The sequence below is a fragment of the Ceratotherium simum genome, chromosome 36 (assembly GCF_057802395.1).
Source record: "Ceratotherium simum simum isolate JZ-2026a chromosome 36, ASM5780239v1, whole genome shotgun sequence".
Taxonomy (NCBI): domain Eukaryota; kingdom Metazoa; phylum Chordata; class Mammalia; order Perissodactyla; family Rhinocerotidae; genus Ceratotherium; species Ceratotherium simum.
The window spans coordinates 24332917-24347207 of record NC_141935.1 but is presented as its reverse complement, the minus strand read 5'-3'; the positions used below and the strand labels follow the sequence as shown (position 1 = coordinate 24347207).

At 60.3% G+C, this 14291-nt stretch overlaps 1 protein-coding gene across 1 annotated transcript in view; it reads left to right on the top strand.

Moving 5' to 3' along the window:
• ITPKB (inositol-trisphosphate 3-kinase B) overlaps nt 1-14291 on the top strand; it is a 99649-nt gene that overhangs the window by 81230 nt on the left and 4128 nt on the right. Inside the window, exons 3-6 of the mRNA XM_004439561.3 lie at nt 4463-4562; nt 5868-6081; nt 10289-10493; nt 12616-12717. Coding sequence (XP_004439618.1) covers nt 4463-4562; nt 5868-6081; nt 10289-10493; nt 12616-12717 — 621 coding nt within the window. The remainder of the gene's footprint in view (nt 1-4462; nt 4563-5867; nt 6082-10288; nt 10494-12615; nt 12718-14291) is intronic.

Sequence of the window (14291 nt, the reverse complement as noted above, 5' to 3'; positions counted from 1 at the left end):
GGCTGCCCAGGGGAACCGCCTTGAAGAAATCCTGTTGTCCTTCTTGCCCAATCTTCTGTCTCCCGTCCCCTTGCCCAGCGTTCTCAGGGCTGGAAGGAGCATTCCTAAGTGGGGACCCTCGCTTGTTGATATTGGTGAATCGTTGAATTGGTTTGAGGGTCCCAGTGTGAGCTGGCACTGACCGGCCTGGATGGAGATAGGAATGACTTTGGGGAAGCAACTTAACCTGCTGAGCCTCGGGGTCTTCATCTTCCAGAGAAGATGCTCTCGTCTGTCCTCAGGTGGTTGTGAAGGCCAGAAATGAGGCCGTAGAGCGCCCAGGCCACCGCCCGTCACTAGTAAGAGCTCCACAGATGAGGAGAGTCGTGAGTGCACACGCCGGGCCCCGTGCTGGCGGGCGGGCTGGCACGCGGGGCACATCTAGGGAAGCGAGCCCTCCCAGCTCCCGGGGGATGGCAAAAGCGATGCCAGCTGGCAGTTAGTTTCTGAGAGCCGTTCCCTGTGCCCTGTAAAGCCCGGCAGACTTAGGAAGGACACCCCAGCTTATCCATTGGATCGCTGGTCCCCAGAGCCGTGTGTGAGTAAGCGATGTGTCAGAGTCAAGCTCGCCGGAGTCAGCTAGCTGACTCCTCAGATTCACATATGCGGACCTGGCAGTTCCGAGAGGCCAGCGGGGACCTGTCAGGCCTGTGGAGCTTTGGGGGCATTCCAGGAAGGGTCAGCTGAGGGTGTTCAGATGCCCCGATGATTGGGAGGTGAGGAAGGAACAGGGCCAGTGAAGTCATTAGACAGCCAGCGCTGCCCCTGGGGAGGGGACCAGTGCTCTTTGCCACCCACCTTCAAAGTATTTGAGGGCTGCTTTTGGATTTCACAAAGGTTGGCTGGAGAAGTTGGAGACGTGGGTCTGGGGTCTGATTTCAAAGAAGTGACTGAGGCCATTGAGAATCTCCCGGGAGAGGAAAGGTAGAGAGCCAGGGCTGAGAGTGATAAATTCCTCTGGATGGCATTCTTCCGGGTTGTCCGGCTGCCCTCCTTCCTTGCCTCCTCACCTGTCTTAGCTGGGGGAAGAGGCGCAGCATCCATTTCTGAGGACCATGGGTCTCCCGCGAGGGGCCTGGAGGGAGACTGTCAGTCTGACCTGTCCCCCCGCCTGGAAAGCAGCTTCTGCCCAGAGCAGGTGGTTCCTGAATGGGTGCTGTGGTCTCCGGGCCATCGGAAGGCAATGATCATCTGTCATCTCCTCCCGCCCTTTCGTTTTCTCTGCTCCTGTGGGCTGGAGAGAGTGATGGGGAGGGGGTCGCCCTGCAGCCTCCTTTCCCAGGCCGGGGCCTGGACCTGGATGTGCTTTTTCTGTTTAATGTTTGGCAGGGACGTTAGGCACCGCCCAGGCACTGCTATTTAAAAACCACGGAGAATCCCCGGTGTGCTGCTGCCAGCAGAGAGGTGAGAAGTCCCTGGTGTGCAAACCGGCACGAGTGGAATATTCCACTGCCTTGACCACGCAGGGAGCCTTGGGATGGAGGACTCTCGTGGCCTTTGTCTTGTGTGGCCCGTTCTCATGTGGAAGAAATGCTTCCTCCTGGAGGAGGTGTGAGGACGGGGAAGCTCGACGGAAAAATGCCCCGTGTACTCAGAGCTTGGCGATGGTGGGAGACTCTTGGATCCCGTGCGCTGTCTGAGGACCCCCACCCTGGAGCCCCCCGCTCCTTTCTGGACCCCTGGTCTTCAAACTCTGAAGAGAGGTCCGAGAACTAGAGTTTTCCCAGCTTCAAATGCCCTGCTGGGCCCGAGCCTTGCTCTTCTTCTTTAGCACCTGTTCCCTCTGCCTTCCAGGGTCACAGGCCCACTGCCCAGTGTGTCCCCGCGGGTCTCCAGAGAGCTGCATCCTGCCAAGGCTCTGTGGTCTTTATTCTTTAGTAACCACGGCAACACCCCTGCTTAGCTTGGACTGACCAGTCCCAGGGTAACTTCGGGGTACCCCCTCTTTGAACCCAGAGAACTGTCGCTTCCACAGATGCCCCTGTGCCCACAATCTCACAGCTTTACCTCCTGAGATCAAGAGAATTTGCGTGTTTTTCCCATTTTACAGATAAGATAATAGGGCCCCACAGAGGGTCAGAAACTTGTTTGAGGTTCAGTTAGTGAGGAGTGGATGGAGGCCGGCCTGCCTCCCCCGCACGGCACGCCCCTGAGCCCAGGCTTCCCGCCCGGCGTCCGGAGCCGGCCTCCCTTCTCACCCTCATCTCCCTCTGCTTCCAGCTCCATTCCCAGCAGGTCTGGGCCCAGCTGCTCCAAATCTCAGTCCCCGACCTCTGCTCCCATGGGCCCCCCTGCCTGCAGTAGTCTCCTTTCCTGCCCCTTGAGTCTCCCCAGCCTGCCTCTGTTGGGTGCAGCCTCCGTGAGGTCCTTCCTTCCCAGCAGTCACCAGTCTTTGGTGACCCCTCCCTGGCCATGGGACACGTCCTCCCTGGGTCCAGGGTCCCCACCGCATCTACAAGAAAATGTAAAGTAACACGTTGCAGCTGGGCGATGGTGGCCCTCTCTAGTCCTCCTCTGAGGGGCCACTGCTGCTGGGATGCTGGAGTGTCCGTCAGTCCAAGGAGCCTGGTGGACCAGCTGTCCATGCCTCACTAGACAGATGGGGAAACTGAGGCCCTGAGAGGGGCATGAAGAAGGGCCGTGTGGGTTTAGTTGTTCCCTGATGGGGAAGAGGCATGGGATGGGGTCAGCCCCGGATTGGGGACACTCTGACCCGTCTACCCTGAACCTGTCAGACCCTCATCCCCTCTGAGCCCTGTTGCGGGGACGTGACCAGCAGGTGGTGACCGGCCATGCACTTTCCTCTGGAGCAACCCTAATGTCTTCCCCAGGAGGCGGACGAGCCTGGCTCATCTCGCATAATGAGGTTTTCCCATTGTTGTCCTCCTGCATTGTACGCTCTGATTGTTTATGCAGCCTTCTGGGTGCTTAGATAAGAAATGCCTCGGCCTTCCTTAGCCTTCTTTGTAGATCTCCATCAGAAGGATCTAGGAACAACACCCTCGTCAGTAAAGGCCTGGCCCTTTTGTCACATGGCCTGGCAGAGCGCTGCCAGAACGCTGCCCTCACTTAAGAACAGACTAGGTCTTGGCGGGAGAGTGAGGGGTTCTGGGATGGGGATAAACATCACTGGGTTCAGTAGGGAAGGATTCTTCTCCTTAAACACATTTTGACTTGAAAACTTGATGGCAGAAGCAGCTGAGTCTCAGCAAAGAGAGAATAAAACAAAGGAAGCTAATATAACTTTGGTTTGACCCTGGGCTCCAGCAGTCTGAGTCCGTCCACGCTCTTCAGGGTGGCCGCTGGGTGCTGCGGGATGGGGAACGAGGAGCTGCATCTTCAGGGGGGCCCCGGCAGAGCAGGAACCCTCCTCATCTCCCTCTTCTGCAGAATTCCCAGCTTCTCCCTCCCGGCGCAGAGCTGTGTGGTTTTCACTGTCTGTGGTTTTGCTGGTCAGGGAGCCACCTTCTCAGGAACTTGAAATGCTTCTCAGTTCAGGTTCTCATCACCCCCTTCGGGGGGCTCACGTGTTTGGGGACCCTTGATCTTCACCTTGACATCCCAATCTTATTCAAGTTAACTTGGGGATATTTGTTGCTAGAGAAATGTTTATTGCTGGGGATAAAAAGGATTCTTTTTCGAGTAGTCCTGTAGATGAGGGTTTAGATGCCAGCTTTGTCACTTACTTCTCTGAGGCCCAGGCTCTACAGATGGAAATAACAATAATTGCCTTGCAGGCTTGTGAAAATAAAATAAGAAAGCACTCAATAAATGTTAGTTCTCCTTTCTGCCCAGGGAGCCCCTCCTACACACACACACACACACACACACACACACACACACACACACACAGTTTTTGCAGGCTGGCTCACCCCTCTGTGCACCGAAGCCATGGGGGGTGTGGGGGAGTGCTGTCCCTGGGGAATTCCCATCAGAGTCTCTCCTCAAACAGCTCACAGGCAAGAGGGATGTCTCTTGCCACCGCATCTACAAGAAAATGTGAGGTGACACGTTGTAGCTGGGCAATGGTGGTGGCCCTCTCTAGTTCTCCTCTGAGAAGCCACTGCTGTTGGGATGCAGGAGGTCATTTTCCAGAGTCCTAGAGCGTCCATCGGTCCAAGGAGCCTGCCATCCTTCGCTAGGCAGATGGGGAAACTGAGGCCCCAAGAGGGGCATGAAGAAGGGAAGGGCCATGTGGGTTTAGTTGTTCCGTGACGGGGAGGTGGCGTGGGATGGGGTCAGCCTCGGATTGGACGTGGATGACAGAGGTGAGGTCCTAGGAGCCACCAAGGGCACCTTTGTGTGGGCATGGCTCTTCTCATCCTGTGGCCACAGGCAGCGAGTTGCCTCGCTGTGAATTCATCCTAACCAGAAAGTAGCCGGCCTCTTTCTAATGTAGAGCTTTTCGTTTGCTTGTTTCTAGAGCAAGTCATGGAGGAAAATAAAAAACATGGTGCACTGGTCTCCCTTCGTCATGTCCTTCAAGAAGAAGTACCCCTGGATCCAGCTGGCGGGACACGCAGGTAGCCGCAGCACTCCCGGATTTCCCAACAGGACGATCGGCTCTCTGGGGGGGCATCCAGCACGTGTGGGTGGGGGGGCCTGGCCCTGGATGCTCCCGGGATGACAGCGTCCCACACAGGTTCTCCCCGAGAGGCTTTGTTGTCTGCAGCTGCAGCTACACTTGCGAGATGTGGCCTTGAAAATGCCCACGGACAACCGCCCTCTCCACAGTCTGTGCCACCCCTCCCCAAAACACACACGTCCCCCTTCCTCAGTCTCTGTCTCTTTCAGTCTCTTTCTCTCTCTCAGTCTCTCTTGCAATTTAACTCAATAAAACAGATGAAATCATCAGTCTTATAGCTTGCCTGCCATTTGTCATCTTGGACAAAAAGGCAGTGCTAAGCACTTCGTTGAGCGCCTACTGTATGCCAGCATTGCCGTGACCATGTTGGTGGAAACAGACTGTCTGCCCCTGAGGAGCTTGTAGCTGGTAGAAGATTCAGGCAGGTCATTCCAGGAGCAGCAGACACTGTGGAGGGTTGGGTGCAGTGGCCAGGGCGCTGGGCCAGCTGTATGGTCTCTAGGTGGCCCATCAGCCGCAGAGGAAGAGGGACATCCAAAGCCAAAGCCCCAGAGCCGTCCAGCCCACGCCTGGGGTAGGGGCCCTTGGGCATGCATTTCAGTGGCTACCCGGGCACTTGGCCCAAATGACTCTAGGCCAGCACGTCGTCTGCCATTTCCTTTATATCCCCAACCCACTGGCCTAGCCCAAGGCATCTGGATGGACACCCTTCCTAAAGACTTACCTGAGGGTATCGCTGGGAAGGACCCCATGTCTCAGCCAGTCTCCCTTCCCGGCACTGAATCCTGTCCTGCCGGGGCCTCCCCTCCACTGAGACCGGAAAACACCTTCATTGCCCTGCTGGAGAAGCAGGATTGAGGACGGGGTGGGGACGGTAATAGTAGTACAAGGAGGAGGGGACCGGTCTTGGCACAGACCTCTCACTTAGCCCTGCTAACCCTCCAGCAGGGAACACTGGTGTCCCTCCATCTTCAGAGGAAGAGCCCGGGGTCAGGGAAGTTAGGGAACCAGCCAGGGTTGCAGTCCGTGAGTGGGGGCAGACTGGAACTTGCGCCCACTCCCCTTACAGCGCTCGGGGGACCTGGGCACACCTTCAGCCCTAGGCTCAGCAAGCCCTGCAGCGTCCTGCAGAGGCCCAGGCACTGTGATGGAGGGGGCTGTCGGGTGGGTGAGTCAGAGCAGGGAGGGCACCTCTGCCGGCCATGGCTGGGGACCCAGGGCCTCCTCCCACCTTGCTCTGCAGGGAGTTTCAAGGCGGCTGCCAACGGCAGGATCCTGAAGAAGCACTGTGAATCAGAGCAGCGCTGCCTGGACCGGCTGATGGCCGACGTGCTGAAGCCCTTTGTCCCCGCCTACCACGGGGACGTGGTGAAGGACGGCGAGCGCTACAACCAGATGGACGACCTGCTGGCCGACTTCGACTCGCCTTGCGTCATGGACTGCAAGATGGGCGTCAGGTGAGCCAGCCTCCTGGGAGCGCACTCGCTCGCCGAGAACACCGTCCAGGGCTTCCGGGGGACCAGGGCGTTCTGGGCTGTCCCCAAGGCCTCCCGTGTGCAAGGGCAGGCTTAGGGTCTGGTTGGACTCCTGGAACCCCATCCCTGCCCCAGTCGTCTCACATTATGTGCAGAGGGGACAGGGACCGTGGCCTTGTCCCTGATGGCCTTTTCCCTTCTCTGCTAAGCTGGGGTAGGGCAGGCGCCAATAGCTGGTGGGGCCAGAAAGGGGCCCGGCTTGGTGCTGAACCTCCCCAGGGAGAGGGCAGGGAGAACCACCCATCTGGTCTGGTGGGTTTGCTGTGGGGGTAGCAAGATGGTGGCTTCCCGTTGCATGAGATACTAGAAGGAGGCTGCAGTAGAGGCTCTTCTCCCCCCAACCCCATGCCTGTGAGTGGGAAGAGAGCTGGTTAGTAGATCATGTGGTTTGCCGAAAAAGACATGTGCCTGCCGTGAGAGTGCAATGTGGGAGGAGCCCAGGAGCTCGAGGGGCCCTGACAACACGCACCAGCTTGCCCACGTGGTGGACTGGGGCTGAGGGTGGCCCCAGCCCAGTGGCAGGTGCTCCAGGGCCTGGGGGGTACTTGGGGCCTGTGTGTGGAATTGGCTGACGTCTGCTCAGAGGGATAAGCCAGGAGAGGACCAGGAGGGAAGGAGACGAGAAGAGTGGGCAGAGGAGATGGGGCTGCGAGCAGAGCCGGGAGGGCCTGAGACCCTGCCGCCCTGAGCTCTGGGCCCTGTCTGGGCTGCACGGTTTTCTCATCGCCTCTCAAACTCTGACCGTTCAATCCCAGGAATCATCGCATGGCTCCTTCCCTGCGGGGCAGGTGGGGTGAGGTCCTCTGAGGCTGCGGGCCACGTGGTGTCCAGGGTTGTGTGCTCACCCTGGAGAGCCGCCCGGCGGCAGGTGCCTCGACAGGGTGGCTGGACGCTCGCCGGGGAGACAGGCTCCCAGAAACAGAGCTCAGAGCCGGAGCCTGTGTTTGCTTTGGATGGTTTAAGCAGTTGTATTTCTTAAGAGAGGAGGCTGAGAAAGAGGGGTGTACGTGTACGCATGCGCGCCGAAGAGAGCCAGAGGCCAGGAGAGAAGTGGGCCGAGCCAGCCCCTTCTCCTTTCCCCCTCTCTCCCCTCACTCCTCAGGGAGCTGTGACCCTTGGCATTACCCCGGGGCAGAGACGTGGGGGATGGGAAGTACAGGTCCGCTCTTTGCTCTTTGCACTGCCACTGGCCTCCCTCCAGGGCCCACCCTCTCCAGCCCACAGGGAGGAGACAGAACGTCCCTCCAGCCACCTCTTGGCCGCTGCTCTTCCCCAGAGTCTCATTTCTGTCCCCAGAAGGCCCTCCCCTGTGCACCAAGATGCGCCCTCTCCAGGGGAGACGCATAAATATTCCAGTTGGTGTTCATTCAGACTGTGGCCAAAAAAAGTACCCCCTGTGGGAAGAACACCGGCCAGTCACTCCTGAAGAGCCACCCCGTGTTGTTCCCTGGGCGCTGCTGGGGACAGGAGTCCCCCCACCCCGCCCAAGCCTGCCCCTGTCCCCCTGACTCCTGTCCCCTGATTCCCGCAGCTTCTGTCTCACTGCACCCAGGGCTCTCAGGAGAGACCTAGAGTGACCGGCAAGGCTGGGACACACTTACCCAGGTCCTGGGCAGGGCCTGGAGGCCGAGGGAGTGGGGTGAGGGAGGAGCTGGTGTGCAGGGGAAGAGGTCGGTCTCCCCAGGACCGGTCCTACCCCAGCCCCACCTTCCCTGCCTCACAGATCCCAAGGATGGGCCCTTCTGGGCTCCGAGTGCTGTGCGGGTGCTCCTCCAGGGTGGCTCAGAGGCCACTCTGGTCCAGTCTGAGGAGGAGGACTCTGACACCAGAGGTTAAGAGACTCATCAGGGCCGTGCAGCCAGGTAGCAGCACAGCCCACATCTGCACCAGGCCTCTGACTGCAAATCCAGCCTGGCTGTACTTCCCAAGACTCCGGCATTTTCCCAACTGCATTGTTCTGGAACCTTTGGCCTCAGAGCCTCTCCCGAGACCAGCAGTCCTTGGCTGTCCCCAGAGTGTGGCCCCTGCCTGCCAGAGGGAGGAGGCCGGAGCCCAGGGCCACCACAGACATCAAGTCCCAGGCATCAGGGGTTGAGACTTGTCACACACTTGTCACAGTGGTGAAAGGGCTGATCAGCAAACCCAGCCTCAGCCACCGTGGGGGCCTAAGGAAAAGGGGATGCAGGCGCCCGTAGCATCCTAACCGAGGAGTGTCTTGGGACCCTGGTTCCACGTGGACATACGCTCACATTGCTCTGGGGAGTTTCTTAGATCTGACCCTGTAAATCTGTGTGTTATGCGAACTGCCATTGAGAGTCAGAAGCATCTTCCTGACATCTGGACCAGGGGCTGGCGAGTGGACACCAGAGCTGGTTTCCAGCCTCTCTGCCCTTTCGGAAGCTGTGGGTGGCTTTGGTGTGTCATGCGCTGGCCCCCCACGGGCTTGCTGCCTTCCTGAGAGGAGCATGCCCTTTACTAGTCCTGAGTTGCCTTCCCCCCCCAGCAGGCCTCTGCCCCCTCACCATGTGAGATGGAGGTTTGACCTTCCCTTGGGGCCGGCTGGTCAGGGCAGTGGGGAGGCTCTGTGGCTCACGTCCTGGTGGACCCCAGCCCCACCATCTGGCTAGTGACCCTTGTGGGCATCTCTGCCCAGCCCCTTTCCTCTCCCAGGGGTGAATGACTCTGCCCAGATGGAGCTGTGGGGTCCTGTGTGGAGTAAGGCCCATGTGAGAAGGGGTTTGACGTCGAGGCCTGCTTCCTGTTGAAGGAGCTACTGAGAGCTCTTTGCAGAAGTGCAGCCGCCCACCCACCCTGCAGGCTCCTGCAGTGCACTGGGAGCATTTGGGATGGCCAGCTCCTCTCCCAGCCACACAGCACAGACACACGTGCACACACGCGGGTCTTTGAACGACGTCATGGATTTGACGTTAGTCTGTTCTGGGTCGCAAACCAGCCACTTGGAGAAGGGGTGGTGGGAAGTGGTGGGGGGAGGCCCAGGGCGAGTGGGGCCCTCGTGGGCGGCTGCCACACATGCGGCGCCAGGGCGAAGACTTCCCTCTCCTGCAAGTGACACTGCGATTTCTGTTTCATGAAGGGTCACGGGCTGCAGCTGAGCAGGTGTGGGGGAGGACGGCGTTTAAAATGGGAGCAGGGAAGAGAGGGGCATTGGTGCTGTGCAGTACACGCGTGTGTGCAGCAGGGGGCGCTCACCCAGCCTAGCTCGGCAATGGGGGTGAGGGAGGCAGCCCCGGGTGGGACCTGAAGCCCTGCAGCCCAGGGCCGGGGATTCAGCCTCGGGCTACTCAGGCGGGTCCCACACTGTCCCTGCTCCAGTTATCTTTGCCAGTTTCCAGGGGACCCCGGCCAGTTGGGCCAGCAGACCCAGCCTGCTCGTGCGGAGGGCAGGGCAGTGAGCAATGTAGTCGGTGGTGTTTTCTCAGGCTCTTCGGGCTGGGGGTCAGGTCCGAGGCCCGGTGTCCACGGGGCAGGATAAGCCGGGCACATCTCTGCTTAGAACAGAGGCCAAGGAGTCCCCAGACTCTCCCTCCAGCACTGTGCCTCTTTCAGAGGCCGCCTCTGGCCTGACTGTTGTACTCGAGATTTCCCCTCTTTGGAGAGAGCCAGAGACATCTAAGGGCTGGCTTGGCCCTTCCGGCTGCCTGAGAACTGGGGAGATGGGTGGGGCGGGAGGACAGAATGAGCTCTCCAACCCACACAGGTGCCGGCTTCGGAAGCCCTCACTTTGTGGAAGGGTCCCAGGCAGCCACGCGGGGACAGCTGAGCCCTGAGTGGAGCCTGCCCTCAGCACCCTCTCCCACCCTCACCCCAGCAGGACAAGCCGCTGAGCTGCCCTGCCTCCTTCGTCCCTCCCCTGCGGGCCCCGTGAGGTTCCCCTGGAAGGAGGGGCTCCTCAGGCTGTGTCAGACCTCCTCGGTGGTCTTGGAGTGAAGTGGGTCCCATCCAGCAAGGCCGCCCTGTTCTCCTCAATCAGGAGCCAGCCCCAGCCCGAGCTGAGCGTGTGCCCATCCTGGACGAGCCTGCCCTGGCTAAGCCGACTCTGGCCCGCAGGCAAGGCACCAGGGAGCCGCGGTCCAGCCAACGGCCCTCATGTCGCCTCCCTCCCACGCAGGACCTACCTGGAGGAAGAGCTCACCAAGGCCCGGAAGAAGCCCAGCCTCCGGAAGGACATGTACCAGAAGATGATTGAGGTGGACCCCGAGGCCCCGACCGAGGAGGAGAAAGCCCAGCGGGCCGTGACCAAGCCGCGGTATATGCAGTGGAGGGAGACCATCAGCTCCACGGCCACCCTCGGGTTCAGGATCGAGGGCATCAAGGTGAGCCCAGCCAGGTGTGGCCTGAGGCTGCCTGGGCCGCCCAGCTCCCGGGTGGGGAAGGAGTGGGGGCTCGGGCTCTACCAGCATTCACCCCAGGGGTCCTGGCTGCTCTCGGGCCCCTTCCAAGGCTGAGAGCTCCCTTCCCTCACAGTCCCAGGGACAGACATACAGGGAAATAGGCCTACTCCTCAGCCTGGGTACAGGTGGGATGGCCATGCAGGGGCTGGGGCCTTGGAGCAGGGGTGGCTTCTAGCCCTGCCCAGTGGTCAGCCCTCTGCCAAGGACTCTACACTTAACCCAGACCATGCCCACACTGAGAACCCATCCAGGAGCCAGTGTGGGGAGCTGGCCCGTTCTGCCCATGGCCGGAAAACCGGGGCCTGGCTGTGAGATGCAGGCAAGGGAGGGGGCACGCTGGCTGCCTTTTGTGTCTGAGCTGGGACCCTGGCTCTGCCCAGGCAGGCAGGACTAAGCGCCGCTCCTGTGTCACCAGATATCTCTGGTGAAGATGCACCAAGGCCACCCCCAGCTTCCGGAACACTCATTCTCTTTTCTGTCCTCTTTGGTCTCCCGAGAAGGGCCTAAGAACGCTCTCCCATATCCAGGCTCCTACACGTCCCTGCTGTTAGATTTGAAGAGCCGGCTCGGACAGGGCTTCCCCCAGGGAGCAGGGCTGTGAGGCTCCGGCCCTCAGGGTCTCAGGTGGCCGTCCCTCCAGGGCACATGGCAGTCCCTGCAGCCTTCTTGGGTCTCCGCTCTCCGTGCATTCTCTGCCCACACCCTGGAGCCCTAGAGTCGGGGATGGGCGGCTGGGAGCCCTGACTCACGGGCAGGCTGAAGCTGGGGCAGGCGGCGTTTCGCTGTAGGTTTCTGCAGTTGGCAGTGCCTCGCTGCCGACGGTGGCACGGGGGAGCATTTTCCCCTTCCCCCAGGACAGCTACCGGGAGCTCTGGGCCAAGAAAGCCATTTGCCCCTTCCTGTCTTCTGAAACGAGCTTTTCTCTTTTTGCATCCAGCCCTCAGACTGAATGCAAGGTATACGCTTGTCCTGCTCCCCTGAATGCTCATTGGTCCCCTTTATCTGTTTGAAACAATCCACCCGTCCCTTTACCTCTCCTCTTAAGCTGGGTGTCCTGGCCCCGTCCACAGTCCAGCTGCAGGAACAGCCAACAGCCCATCTTCTCGGGCTGAGGGCCAGCGGCTCTGAGAAAAGCCAGCTGTCTCCTCCTGCCTCTCCCCTCCCCTGTCCAGGAAACGCCCCCTCAAGAGGCCCTTGGGAAAGGCTCAGCCCGAGATGTGTCACCTGCCGCCCCTCGGCCCTCTCCCTCTGCTCCAGAGTGCACTTGCTCTTTCAGAGGCTGCCACGGCGCTTTAACTAACCTCCCACCTGGTGGTGCACAGACCCACGTCTGGGGGCTCCTTGTGGAACCATCCCTGCTCAACCTTTGTCCTTAAAGAACAGAGTCCTCCTAGAGGAGCCGAGCCCTATGTGCTGCCCCAGAACAGCCTGGAACAGACCTAGTGCTGGGCTAAGAAAACGGAGCCGTCTCGCACAGGGTGGACCAGTGGTCTGTCTCGGCTTTCAGGGAACTTGTGCTAAGAGACCTTAAAGTATGGAGGGAATCGAGGCGGACCTGGGGTGGGGAGCGCCTCTCCCCAGACTGGCCAGGGGCCGCACCTCTGGATGGCAGGGACCTTTGGGCACTGTGGTTCTGGGGCCAGGCCCTGGAGTGGCAGCTGAGGCCCGTCCATCTGCTTCGTCCCCTGCTGCTCACACTCAGGGGGGCCTGCCCCACAGCCTCGCTCCTCTGTTCTTGGCCTGAGTGCCCCTCACGCCTCCAGGCCTTTCCTACCGTCTTCACTCTGCCTGGGGCACCGATGCCCCCTCCCCTGTTCTCCCAGTCGGGGCCCGGGACAGGCTGCCCTCTGCTGCACCCGATTAACCGCCCTGTGCCCGGCTGTGCAGGCGCTGGCCTCCTCGTGCGGCACGTGGGCCCCTGCTGCCTGGGGGTCAGGCCTGGGCTCAGAGCGGCTATCTCAGACCGCTGGGTGGATGCGCGCGGTACCTGCCCCTGGCCTTCTGCTGACCCCGTCCCGGGCGGGTCTGTCCTTCTCCCTCTCAGAAGGAAGACGGCTCCGTGAACCGGGACTTCAAGAAGACCAAAACGCGGGAGCAGGTCACCGAGGCCTTCAGAGAATTCACTAAAGGCAACCATAATGTCCTGGTGAGTCAGGGCCCCCCGGAGGAGCCCGCGAGCGGCCGCCCCGGCGGGGATCACTGTGTCCTCTCTGGGGACTCCTGCCCAGCCCCACAGTGAGCCCGGCAGGGCGCCCGCACTGAAAACCCTGGCCCCAGCTTCTGCTTGGAAGGTGAAGAGGAAGGTGACGTGGTTGTCAGCCCCGCTCGGTGGGTAAACAGGGAAGCCTGGTGGACACTCATCCCTCTTCCCCTCCCCCATCAGCCTCGCAGCTTCCGGAACCATCTTCCATCCCTTTAAAAGCAATTCTTTCCATCACTGCATTTCTGTGGCACCACTGCCTGCCGAGGATTGTGCTAAGTGCTCATCAAATCCTCACGCAGCCCTCTGGGGTGGGCAGACCTTCTTGTCCCCATTTTACTGAAGAGGACACTGAGAAGTCAAGGACACACAGCTAGGAAAGGGCGGGCCTGGAATCCACACCCAGATGGGCCGGCAGCCCGCTGGTCCGTGCGCTCCCAGTACCTCCTGGGCCTGGCCGGGCCTCTACCAGGCTGTGAGTCTGAGTGAGGGCAGTGTGCGTTGGGGGGCCCATTGCTCTCCCCAGCAAGAACTGATGGCTCTCTGAGCCTGGGGGTGCGGGCGCCACAAGTTCATGACAAAACGATTTCATGTTCGTGGCTGCAGGAGCAGGAGGGCTGGACAGATGCTCTGACTGCTGGGATCAGGGCCCCGACCCTCCCAGCCGACGCAGAGTGTGTTGAGCCACTGTACCCCAAGACAGGGACCCTGTGACAGTCAGAGCCCCAGGCACACCAGGGACATGGGCCCTGAAGCCCCCGTGAGAGGCACCTTCTCCCAAGCAGGCTCCTGGGACTGCAGAGCGGGGATCCAGACAGCCTTTTCTCCAAGGAGGCTCAGCACCGGCTGGAACAGGGGATCTCCCTCCCCTCCTTTCCCAGCTGGGGCGACTTCAGTCATAGGGTATGCCCCCCGACTCTTCTGTAGCCTGAGCCTCTGGTTCCTGGGTCACTTCTGGCGAGGATTTGAGCTCCTCAGCAAAGCCAAGACGAGGGGGGTATTCCCGTGCCAAGCTCCAGGCTGGCACTGTGCAGACAGACATTGAGGGGCCGTGTCTGCCTGTGTGGGACGTCCCCAGCGAGCCCCGGGGGAGGGCGGGCACCCCCAGGGCTGGCACAGCTCAACCTGGGTTTGAAGGGCTCTGTGGAGAGGCCACTGGCAGAGATATCTGTGGCTCTCCCACCTACTCTGTCCTTTCAAAAGTCAGGGACTGAAGTTTGTGTTCAGGAAGACACCATGGCAACTGGGCTCTGTGGATGCTGCCTCTACACTGCTGGCATTCCAGAATAAACTGTACCCTCGTGTGAGGAGCTCCTGGAGGCTGCATGGCTGTTTGGGAATGGTCACTCCCGACACCTCCTGCTCACAAAGCCGTTTGGGGTGGAGAAAGCGTGGGACCAGGGGCCTGGCTGCCCCACCTCCTCTGGGCCTCAGTTCCTGCATTTCTAGATGAGGAGGTTGGAATAAATGATCAGGGTGTAAGGTCCCTCCCGCTCTGACATTCAGTGACTCTAATGGGC